Source organism: Haliaeetus leucocephalus, unplaced genomic scaffold, assembly GCF_000737465.1.
Source record: "Haliaeetus leucocephalus isolate CR32 unplaced genomic scaffold, Haliaeetus_leucocephalus-4.0 Scaffold849, whole genome shotgun sequence".
In the NCBI taxonomy this organism is placed as follows: Eukaryota; Metazoa; Chordata; class Aves; order Accipitriformes; family Accipitridae; genus Haliaeetus; species Haliaeetus leucocephalus.
Window position 1 is genome coordinate 4,210,343 of NW_010973285.1, and position 12,622 is coordinate 4,222,964.

Sequence of the window (12,622 nt, forward strand, 5' to 3'; positions counted from 1 at the left end):
TTATTTAAAACCCTACAATTTTTAGCTTACAGGCAAATAAAACAAAATTAGTAGTTTGGTAAAATATGTTCATAAATGATACACTTCAAAGCAACTAAATTAAGGCTGCTAGTCATATGCCTGCCTGCCTTTGAGAGTCTTTCATGGTTCTGTTTGATCTTTCATTCTTGCATGTAAAATGCTATCTTGTTAAGAATCAGACTGGAAAAAAATATCTGTGTTACTCTTCTTTAGCAGGCTTCAACTACAGAAGTACAAATTGGGCCCATGAGACTGACACAAGACCCAATTCAGGTAAGATGCCCCTTCAGTTTCTTGATACAGTCAAGTCAGTGTTAATGGGTGAATAAATTAAGGTTCAACCCCTATAGTTAAGTATAATGTTTTCATTTTACTTGTGCAAGGACTGTGAGATGGGTAATTGGTGTTTTGGTTTATCTGATTGCTTGAGAAAAGATCTACAAGTAAATTAACTTGGTGAACAAGGTGCTTAGATTTCCATTAACATCAAATCATTCCTTTTTATGTGTCCTGTCAATAGGAGTGTGTGTGTATGTGCATTAGCAGGGGAAAGAGCTGCCCCTCTGGATGTTAAAAACTGTTCAGTTCTGATATACCAAAGCAGAGAGCTCCATTAGAAAGTTTAGGCACTTGCCAAGTTTTGCTGAGTTTTGCACAACAGGACAGATACCTGCGCTCTTACAGGTCACCAGTCCAAGAAACCACACCACTTCCAACAAGACAGGTCGAACTTCAGCCTAACGAGCAACAGTTCTCACATGTACTTGCTTCTGTTTCTGTACATTTTGTTCCTATGCCAGTCAACAGATGCCAAGTGTTATTTTTTTAACTTATGGTGGGTGTTAGAGCTCTCAGATGATAGCAAATTAAATAGTCTTAACATTGCTGTAGTGATAACAGCATTCATTTGAATTAACTTTTTGGGTCACTTAACTCTGTAAAATACATAGACATTTAGTCACCAGTCACCTTTTCTGTTTTGCCTGGGGGTTTTTTTGCCCCTACCTGGCTATGAGAGGGAAAACCTACATATGGAAGAAATGCTGTTCTCAAGGAAAATAAATCATGTGTATATGCATCATAAAGCTTTACATTTTTATTTCTGTATTAAGCTTTCAGTCTTCATGATGACTTGATCTGATGAAACTATTTGTTTATATTATAATAAGACTGTGGAACAGTGGCTTCAGCAGTAGACCGGTCTTCAGTTTTGCAAGGAATTTCAACATAAAATTGTGGAACTCTTCACAGAAAAATGTTGTTTAGACCATGATCATCTTCAGAAAGGTGGTCAAGCAAATACTTAACAAATAAAAGTACTGTCAGTGCTTATGTCAGGATTTTACTTTGAAGAAATTGGATTTGCCAAAATATCATAGTACCAGTGTTAGCTGTTATAAGTGAAGATTTTTCATATAAGAGGGGAAAGTGGGGGTTTTTATTGTTTTTTAAAGTGTTTAACATTCTTGGTATCTTGTCAGGTGTGACTGTTATTTTGTCCCTACATTACACAAGTGAGAATCTATAGTGCTACCATAGAAGACCTTAAGTAAAGCAGAAAGCAGACCTTAAGCAAAACTATTAACTGAAGAGTTTTCCATTAAGACATTGCCATACACTAACTTATTTACAGTAAAGGGAAAACACTTTATGTAAACCCACCTCCTTTGTTTGTGGAACAAGCCACATTACCTCAGCTAATTTGGCAAGTATTGCACACATCCACGCATTTAAAAAAACTTGTGTTAATCTTTTATTCCACCTCGACAATGGAGTTACGTGTTTCTCTGTGTGGTGCAAACAGCTACTGAATATCACATTTTAAATGTCTATTTGTGGCTGCTTAATCATGTTCCCAATTGTCTGATAAGTCAATTCAGTTTGTTAAAACAATTGCCACTGGGGCTTTTCTTAGTGATGTTCATTTTATTCTGGTGTGTGTTTTATGCTGTCATGGGACACCCGTGCCAACCTCAAAAAGGCCCATATTTTTTGTCTGAGAGGTGACCTTACTTGTGACTGTGACCTGCCATAAGCCATTTAATAGATTCCTCACTGGACTTTGTGACTGTCTGTGTTGGAAGACAAATCTGGTTTGTTTTCTACTAGATCATGACCCAGGCGCTGCTGGCATTAAGGGGCAAGGGGAAGAGTCCCAAGCAAACCTACGAGCTCCAACCCTCCAAACACCCTCCACATATGCAGCTTGCACATCTGCCCCAATTTTGTACCAAGGCTTGCAAATAGGCATGGTTTGGTTCTGAGACCTTAGAATTGACCATGATAAATGTGCTTTCTCCAGAAGACACAGGAGAAAGGTGTTTTTTATAAATGTTTAGTGCACATTAAAAAGCTGTCTCATCCTTTTGCAGGAGTGTTTACCAGGGCTGTGTCTGCCGTTCAAATATTACATTTTCTCACCTCTTAGGACATTCATTTGCCATCATCTCTTTCACAGCATTGACATCAAACTCCATTTCTGTTCTGATGATGGTGATCTACTCTGTTGAGTGGCAAACAAAGCACGATGATGCACAGCATTTTACTGTTCCCCCATGCCAATTTGTGGTGTAACAAGAGCTCCTTTCCAACTTAATTCAGAGCCACTATGTGTTTCCACCTTAAAACTCTTTTACAATAACATAAAAATAATTAAGTAACTTTATTTTTACTTCTGAAGTTGCTGTTTGCAATTTTCTCAGTTTCATTGTGGTACCCTATGTGTCTGTACTCAGCTGGTGTCTCTTGTTTTATTTTGAGCTCTTTAAAGCAAATCTCTGTCCGTTTTCTGTATTTGTATGACAAACTGGGAACAAGACATGCAATAGTTGTGCAAAGCAAATACTTAGAAAGATGGTAAAAATTCCAATACATCACTAAAAAATGTAAAGGTCTCCACACGAGAAGTCCACAGTACTCCTAAACCAGGGCAGCAGTCAGTAAAATGATCTTTTTTACAGTAACACTGACAAATTATACACCAAAAAATAGCTACATGATGGTTTTGCCAGGAAACACAGGTTGAATTCAAGCTTTTCCTTGATGGTGTTGTTTATATGGTTTGTTATATTTTTATCTTGACTTTGAGAGCGTATCTTACAATATACTTCTAGTTACATTATGTTTTGATGGTTTATAGTAAGCTTCATACAAATGTTAATGAAAAAGCATGGTAGTAATACTTTAAAAAAAACCTTTTAAAGTTAATATTCTCAGAAGGATTCATACACTGGTAATTAGCTACCAGTGGGAGATGGGGTGGTTTAATTAAGCTCCATTATTTTACAGCTGGTAAATGATTGCATTTTGCAATCCTTTATTTCCAAACTGGGAATCTTGCAAAAAGATACCAAAAATGTGCCACAAAAAAACAGTTTTCTGAACCATATTGTACCGATCAAACTAGGAATGAAATAAAACTAATAGCAGCTGGAACCAAACAGAAGATTGTATCAGAGTAGCGACTTTACCTGAGTATCCACAGACAAAGTCTGCAGCTCAGCCATGTCAAAGCTTTCCAACACTTCTATGGCTGGAAAAAAATCAGGGATTAGGTAGAGTGACAACAGTTACCTTGGATGTTAAGTGTCAGTAACCCAAATCTGCTTATTGTTAACTGCAATTAAAAATACTCTAATAAATTGAAACTTAAGTTATTTCTTAACATTTATGGAACTTCTGAGCATATAATTTTCTTCTGCTGTTTAATGAAACTTCAGCTGGTTATCCTGCCACAGTCACATTAATTGATTTGTTCATTGTTTAGAATTCTACAATCCAGACAGCTCAATGTAAGAGAAAATTTATGGTCATCTTTTCTAGCTTCCAGACTGATGGTGTTGAATTTCACATGGTGACAGCACAGCTGCATAGAGGAGCACAGATAAAAGGTCATTGACCTTTATTTATGGGCATTTGGGGCAAAACTTTGCATATTTTGCTCAGACAGGTTGTTTCAGTGAAGTCAGGAGATGACTTTTATTTGTGAAATGAACAGGATTTTGCTTTATACATAGGTCATTCTCTGGCTGCTGCCTTTCTGTGCAATTTGAATAGCTGTGGATAAACTTTTGACTTTCTGAGGCCTTCCTTCTTCACAGCATAGTTGCACTAAATTAACCTTTTTCTTCATCTGTCACAAAGGGTGGCATAGTTAGTGATCAGTTGCTATGGTAAATATGTCCAAATTGTGAAGGGGATTTTCTACATGACTTGTGTTCCTAGCTGTGTAATTTGTATGCTGATAATAATAATGTATTACAGGGCAAGGATGAAAAATTTGCTCTCTCCTGAAAGCACTCTTTCTTTCACACAAGAAACAAAAAAATACAGCTCTTTTCAGCCTGTATTCTGTGTGTCAGTTAGCAAACAGACTTCCTACAGCATCAATTTGATTTTCAGAACAGCGCCTCAGCACACATCCTACCTGATCTTGTGTGAGCGGTTCCTTAAGTGTTCAGCTGAAATTGTCAAAACTACCTCATATATTTACATAATTAGGGACAATTTATTGGGTAAAAATTGTGATGTTTGAATCAGTTTTTTTTCCTCTACCCAGCCCTGTCCATACCTCCTTGTCTGTTGTTCTTTTCAGTTTTGAAAGAATATGGGTTAACTCAATTTTGGTTTATGCCAAAGGAGAAATAATGAATAAAACTGTGTTATGTTAATTGTTTGTCCCTGAAGAGCAATAATTGAGGCAGTTGCATTTCAGACGGTTCATTACAATTAAAAGTGTATGTAGCTGGGGTGGCCTGATGAGAGTGGCAGTGATATTTGAACACCTACCCACCAGCTCTAGGTGGCTGCTGATTCAGTTTGAAAATGAGTTAGAAGAGACGCATCACCTGGCAGCTGGTTTTGTCCTAAATATCAGTCATACACAGTTAACTATTGGTTATCTATTGATAATCACTCAATCTATTAAGAAAGTTGTGCTACTGCATCAGCGGTTTTACAGTCTGTAGTTTGATCTTCCCACTTTCAAAGTAGACTCAATCTTTCATACAGCAGAAGTCTTTGTTACAATTTGCACCATGCAGAGAACTATTTTATATGTTTAATGTGATGCCACTGTTTTGCATGCTTTGCAGGTTTTGCTGATCTTTGCAAAAGAAGACAACCAAAGTGATGGTTTCTGGTGGGCTTGTGACAGAGCTGGATACAGGTGCAATATTGCCCGGACTCCAGAGTCAGCACTTGAATGTTTCCTTGATAAGCACCAGGAAATAATTGTTATAGATCACAGGAACTCCAGATATTTTGATGCGGAAGATATCTGCAGGTAACCTAAAGAACCTTATGCTTCTTTTGAACTTCAGAATATATTGTACAAAAGCAAACCTCCTAATTAAAAAAAAAAAAACAACCCAACAACAACAAGCAACCAAAAAATGAACCACCAAAACTATAGTAAAATGGAAGTTCGGGGATTGAGGCCAGGAGGTTTGCCTACATCTGCAAAGGGAGAACAATATGAAGAATACACTTTTGGTGAAGCTGAATCATAGAATTGTCTCTTTAGGTCATGGGCTTCTACCAGAGCATAAGCCAGAGCTGTTGTGAAACTATTCCCTGCTGTCTGTGCCTGCTTCTTTCCTGGGTTACTGCTGCAGCCAAGTCTGAAGGTGCAGGGCTTCAAAGGAATGTGTGTGCTTGTCCACTGGGTCAGGCACTGACAGCTCTTCACAGAAGTTCACATCACTCTTCTGGTTCTGTCTTAGCATCTTTAAGGTTGCAAGCACTTAGTGTTGGGACTTTTTGCTAAAATACAGTGTTTCAGCTGAAGCATACATTTTGTACCATACACCATGCTGTGCTTCTCAGTCCATCATGAGATGGAATTTGCCACGTTTATGACAACGAGCATTTTAAAGCCTAAATACTTGTGCTGATGGAAGTTCTTCTAAAAGACCGAACAAATAAATAAATAAAGACTGTTTATTCAGGACAGTGTGACATGATTGAAAAAAGTTACCTTTAGCTAGTAAAAGGTGAACAGAGTGTTCTTTTGATAGTTGGTCATGTTTTTTTCAGTTTCTCAATAATATGTAAAGTGGTAAAATTTTGTTTATTCAGCATTTCATAAATTATAGTTGATCATATACATTTGCTATACCCTTTGTTCTTAATTGTGTGCCCCAAAAGCACTTCCCACCCTCTAAAGAAAATTTTACAATATCTAGTAGGACGATGGTAAATATGGGAGAAGGTAGTGGAGATTCTTGTTTAAATTAGCAAATGGGTATTGAAAATGCATTGTATAGACTGACCTTTCTCAATCCATGCATTCGGGGCAGTCTGCTGCAAATAAGCTAACAGGGCAGACTTTTGCTAGGTTATAAGAGTGGATTTGAAGAGCTGCTGTTCATGCCCTGTGTTTTTGGAGCTCTTGCTTCTTCACTGTGTTGAGCAAAATCTGAGGAATCTGGTAGCAAAATGGAAATGGATTTTCTAACTGGGGATAGGTAGGTTTTGGCAGTGTGATATCCTATTTCCTAGCCTCAATGGTGTCTTTCAGTCCTTGTTTTCATTTATATTTTCTCTGAAGATACTCAGAGTAACATTGAGAAAGCATGTGGTGTAATTGAGAAATTTTTTTTCCTCAGGTCTATTCGTGCCACAAAACCATCAGAGCACACTGTAATACTTGCTGTGGTTCCACGAGCGTAAGTATTACTGTTTTGTGAAACATTTTTATTTTATTTTATAAGAATGTTATGTATAATAGTTATCTAAAACCAGAAAGTTTCTTACTAGCAAACCTTACAGAGTAAGTTTAATATTACTTTATCTGAAAGGGGTTAGTCATGTGTTATGTGGCCTGTTTAAGTATTTGATAACTTTCCATTTATGTAGGCTAGTACTATCCCTATCACCTTCAGAGGATCATAATGTAATGGCTTGTATACTAAAAAAAAAATAGAAAGCTATGTGTTGGTTTCTAAAAGAAAAAAATAGAAAGCTATCTATTACTTTCTAAATGAAATAACTAGATCAAATAACACACTGTGGTTATTAGGGAACTGGGTAATGGAGTAAACTTCAATCCTGTTGGTACTAAACTCACCAGAATGTTGCCCTGAAATCCTTATTCAGTAACTCATGCCACATGTATTGAGGTAAAATTCTTATTGTCTTAAATACATTTTTATCAAATACCTTCAAAAAAGAGACCTTTCTTGTCTTTGTTAAAACTCCTGCACACTACTGAATCCACTCCAATTTTATTAATTTCCTAGCTGAATTAAAATATTAGGAAATAAATCAGCAGGAGAAGAACTATTCCTGCCAAGATTAGAAAATAGACTGTTTGCTGCTGAGCAAGACTTTACAACTTGCTTCACCTTTTACTTAATAACAATTTTTTAGATTCTTTCTCATAGAATTCCACAGGATGTCTTTTATACTCTTCATGCTTTCATTTTGGAATGCCCTTGTGTGTCTGTGAAGAGACACAGGACTTCTGTAGAGTATCTGTCAGGTTTGCTGTAGGAATAACTATGAGGATGCAGTAATAGCTGCAAATACCTATAAAGAAAACTATAGTATCAACTTCTGTACTAGTATAATTTTATGTATATATTTTTTGCAAGAGTGTTCTCACTGCATTCATTATGTTTAGGTAACTATGTCAAATTGGTACCACCTAATTCTTAAATGTTGTGTGACCATACAACACACCAATTTTGTTTAATATCTTTATCAGTGATCTGGACAAGGGGATCGAGTGTACCCTCAGTGAGTTTGCAGATGACACAAAGTTGGGAGGGAGGGTTGATCTGCTTGAAGGTAGGAAGGCTCTACAGAGGGATCTGGACAGGCTGGACCGATGGGCCGAGGCCAGTTGTATGAGGTTCAACAAGGCCAAGTGCCGGGTCCTGCACTTGGGTCACAACAACCCCATGCAGCGCTACAGGCTTGGGGAAGAGTGGCTGGAAAGCTGCCTGGTGGAAAAAGACCTGGGGGTGTTGGTTGACACCCAGCTGAATATGAGCCGACAGTGAGCCCAGGTGGCCAAAAAGAACAATAGCATCCTGGCCTGTATCAGAAATAGTGTGGCCAGCAGGAGCAGGGAGGTGATCGTCCCCCTGTACTGGGCACTGGTGAGGCCGCACCTCGAGTCCTGTGTTCAGTTTTGGGCCCCTCACTACAGGAAAGACATTGAGGTGCTGGAGCGTGTCCAGAGAAGGGCAACAAAGCTGGTGAAGGGCCTGGAGCACAAGTCTTATGAGGAGCGGCTGAGGGTACTGGGGTTGTTTAGTCTGCAGAAGAGGAGGCTGAGGGGAGACCTTATCGCTCTCTACAGCTGCCTGAAAGGAGGTTGTAGTGAGGTGGGAGTTGGTCTCTTCTCCCAAGTAACAAGCAGTAGGATGAGAGGAAATGGCCTCAAGTTGTGGCAGAGGAGGTTCAGATTGGCTATTAGGAAAAAATTTCTTCACTGAAAGGGTTGTCAAGCACTGGAACAGACTGCCCAGGGAATTGGTTGTGTCACCGTCCCTGGAGGTATTTAAAAGATGTGTAGATGTGGCGCTTAGGGACATGGTTTAGCAGTAGACTTGGCAGTGTTAGGTTAATGGTTGGACTTGATGATCTTAAGGGTCTTTTCCAGCCTAAACGATTCTATGATTCTATGATTTTGTTTTGTAGATCTGCTGACCAAGAAGAGACTTCTGTTCTTCCCCTTCTTAATGCAGGCTTTGATAGGGTATGTATAAATTACATATTTAATATAGTAACCATGATTGCTTCGTAAATCACAGCCACTTCTACTTCCTCAAATTGAAAACTATACATTTGCTTCTGTCAAAAATTTGTTGATGAAAAACCAGTGGCAGTTGGTTGGGTATTCTTTTCTTTTCAACAGTGTATCCAAGAAGCATATGAAGTAAGAGAATCTGTGATCTAGCTAATCCTTCCAGCATAAGCAGGAATACTGAGATTAACTTCTTGCCATCTGGGTGGGTGGTGGGTGAGTGGGTTTTGTTTATGACTGCATTTAGAAAATTATTATGGGGGACCCTGATTAATGTATGCTGCATATTGCAGCATGCTAACTAGTCACCCAGCCATCTCTGTGTGTCTCAGACTGGTGGGATTCCTCTTCTAAAGGCACTACAAGCCTAGTCCATCTCCTCCTGATGTGAAGAAGGTTTTTTTTTTTCCCATGAGGTCTGTTGTGTTGGCTTGCACCTGTTCTTCTCAAGACAGCATTAGAGGCTCTCCTGTACAGGCAGCAGAAGGGAAGAGAACTGTTCATACTGTTTCTCAAAATAGCTTTGTAGGAGAGAGCAGAAATGCAGGAGTTCTCAGCTCTGAAAATCTAGGTTCAGTTACTTACCCTCTTCCAGCCTTTGTGTGAGTAGGTTTGGATGGATATTAATGTTACGTTAATGTAATATAAATCAGCTGTAATACTGAAGTTAGCTGTTCAAAAGGAAGGTTTGTATTGAAGAGGTAGAAGAACATCAGTGGACACTGTAGTTAGGGAAAATGAACTAAATGTAGTTAGGACAATTAACTGTAGGAAGGAAAACCAGAGAAGGAAGGGAGTTAACCCAGGCAGAATCTCATGCTAATATGCTCATACTGAGTCTAGTGTCTGAGCTAGCTCATATTTAGCCTGAGTTTCTTTACAAAGCAGAACATGCACCAGAGTAATCATTTGTAGATCACCTCCAAAAAGAGGTAATAGATCTTGCCTCTCCGGCAAGTGTACTGTGGGAGCAAAAGCATTAAAGGCAAACGCATTTCTGAAGCACTTAGATGCTCCAAAAATTGGAAAAGTTGAGACTAAAAGAAAGGTCAGCCCAAGAATGCCAGTGCTTTCTTAGTGTAGTTTTCTCCATATCTCTCTCTCTCTCTCTCAAAAAAAGTTTAATATTTTTCAAAGAAATCTTTATTTCTTCTCAAGTCTGGTGTTTCATTTAAAAACAATGCAGGGCAATATGTTTTGCGGGGTAATTATAACTGTAGGTGTAGTACCGAGTAGAGACAGAGGAGACACTGTGCAGCTCTGAGACACGTTTCAGTGGCACACTGTCTGCCTAGGAAAGTAAAATCTCTTTGCACCTACCTGACAGCTGTTTTAACCATTCCCTCTAGCTGTCCCAAATTTATTAGAGAGCTTTCATGATATAATAATACCCTACTGGAATTATTTTCAAGCCTTTAAAACACATCTGATGTCAAAGATCCTTTTTTCACAGTGGGGTGGACATAGGAATTACTTCTGCTTGGATGGGGTCAGTAGGGACTAAATCCATTAACAGAAAAAAACCACACACACACAAAGATTTCAAAATACCCTTCTTCAAACAGAGAGACAATATTTGCAGGGAATCTCTTCCTCAGCAGCAAAATGAAGTTTATTTTTGGAAAATCATATCTGTTCAAATTATAAGTTTCTCTTCACTGTTTTTATTTTTACAGTTCAGTCTTTCTGGTAGCTTTATTTTGCATTATCACTATTCATTGTATCAGCATTTGTCCTATTTTTGCTCATCATCTTCCTCCTCTTCCCTTGGCAAAACACTGAATGCAATCACTCTGTCTGGTGATGGCTGTCTTCTAAATGCATCTCTAACTTGATTAGTAAAGAGTCTGAGCTTCTAGCCAATTCATCTGTTACCTTTTTGTAGAGTTTTGTAGACAAAACCAGACTTTTTACATCAGGTTTGGATCTAAAGATTCCAAAGGACTCCTTTAATCCTTTTGGGGGGCCATACTCTTGCAAATAACCATAAATTTTTTTTGTGCAGTGAATAGCTGATTATTCTGCTTTAAAATATTCTATTGCCTTCATGTGTATTTATGTTAGAGTAATATCTTTCTAAGTTTATGTGTGCCTATACTATACATTGTAAGTAGTCCTAAAGAAATCACTTTTCGTTTCTTCTAATGAAATCAGTGCTGACTGATCACTATCCACATCTGGATCACTATGATCACTAAAAGATCTTACGAACAGAGAGATTTCAGGACTCTTTTCTGTTAATTCTATACATCCCTTTGGCATTTTTCTTTATGCTGAGTTATTTCTGTTTTTTCTTCCTCCTTCTCAAAAAAGTCTGTTTTATTATATCTTCTGATTTTTTCCCCTGTATCATTAACAGCTTTTGTATTTGTGTATTAATGGTGTTGTTAATGCAGTACATTTATTATGCTGACTTTTTTTTTCCCCCTCAGCCTCGTGAATCTAATAGTGATGGCCTACTTAGGATGGACTAATTTAAATAAATGATTTGGCTTCCTGACTGATTTTTAACTATGATTTAAATTAGACAACAGGGGACCTTAATGTTTGCAGTTACTCAATTACAATCTTGTCTTGCTTTTGAATTTTACTTCTTTTCCTAAACAAATGTTGATTCTCATTGACCGGTTACTATTAAAACTTTCTGGTTTACAGCAAAATAAATCTTTAATATTAAACCTAGTAATTCTTGTTAAGCAAGAAGACTGATGCATTCCTACTAGCTGATGACTCTTGTGGCTTGTGTCAAGTTCTGTACAGGACGACAGTGGGATCCAATTACAAAGAAGTAAAATGTAATTTAAGAATATATGTTAGTTAAATCAAAATGTACTGTATAACTACTAAACTTTTTTAAAAGAAAGTATTGCTGTCTGCCTTCTAATATTTGAGAGATAATAGATCTTTATCTTCTTGTGCCTCATTTAGATGTACAGATTAGAAAAAGGAAATGTTTCCTGCTTTTTTCAGGTCCCAGTTGATTTCTCAGCTCTCAGTGGGCCAGTGAATGAATGGCATTAGTACTATAAACTTAAATAAAGATATTCTGTGCATCTGCAGAAGACTATACAACAGTTAAGAGCAGGGTTAGCCCTTCAACAAGCTGCAATTCTTGGTTCTTAGCCAAAGATTTGTGCTGAGATAGTAGTTGATTTTTGTCAATAAACAGTAGTGGTTAAATTTTGTCAGTAAACAGCACTACTTTAAAATTCAGTTTATAAAGAGCTTTAGTATGTTCTAGTAAGTTCAGTTTGTAAAATAGGTTGCCATCATTGCTAAATTGTATATTACTGATAGATTTGGTTTTATATTGTTTTAAATTTACCACAAGCATATTTGAATATTTAAAAGAGCACCCTAAAACTGAAAACCTAAATCTACAGTGCTGTAGAAGACAAGTTTGTCTGCAGACAGTTTGTTATGCAAAAACACATCACTTGCACCTTTGCTTCTGCCAACTTGATATTGTGTCTTCTGGTTTTCCATGCATTCACTTAGTGTGTGAAATAGGAGTTACAGAAATATTTTAAGATTTTAACATTAAGGAGTGGAGCAGACCCATGTCAACAGTTATTTTTAATTTTACTTTTTTACATTTTGCTGGCAATTTAGGATTAAGCCATTGGTCCCCAAAACACAATTTTTCATGCAGTGGAGAGGTGTAGATTTCTTAAAAGCCGTTCTTTGTTCCTTGGAGGTTTGAGTGCTGCCTCTGACTCTGCATGTGGCTGTGCTGTGAGAACTAATGACAACACAGGGTGTTTTCTGTAAAAACTAGAGTCAGTGCATGTATTTCTAAAGGAGTGGTTTAGCTCTTCATAGCAGAAGTTTACTAATGAGTAGTAA

At 37.6% G+C, this 12,622-nt stretch overlaps 1 protein-coding gene across 1 annotated transcript in view; it reads left to right on the forward strand.

Moving 5' to 3' along the window:
* The first annotated feature begins 240 nt into the window (after positions 1 to 240).
* PDE8B (phosphodiesterase 8B) overlaps positions 241 to 12,622 on the forward strand; it is a 43,612-nt gene continuing 31,230 nt past the window's right edge. Inside the window, exons 1-4 of the mRNA XM_010582847.1 lie at positions 241 to 294; positions 5,115 to 5,305; positions 6,630 to 6,689; positions 8,671 to 8,728. Of these exons, the coding sequence (XP_010581149.1) occupies positions 268 to 294; positions 5,115 to 5,305; positions 6,630 to 6,689; positions 8,671 to 8,728 (336 nt within the window). The 5' untranslated portion in view covers positions 241 to 267. The remainder of the gene's footprint in view (positions 295 to 5,114; positions 5,306 to 6,629; positions 6,690 to 8,670; positions 8,729 to 12,622) is intronic.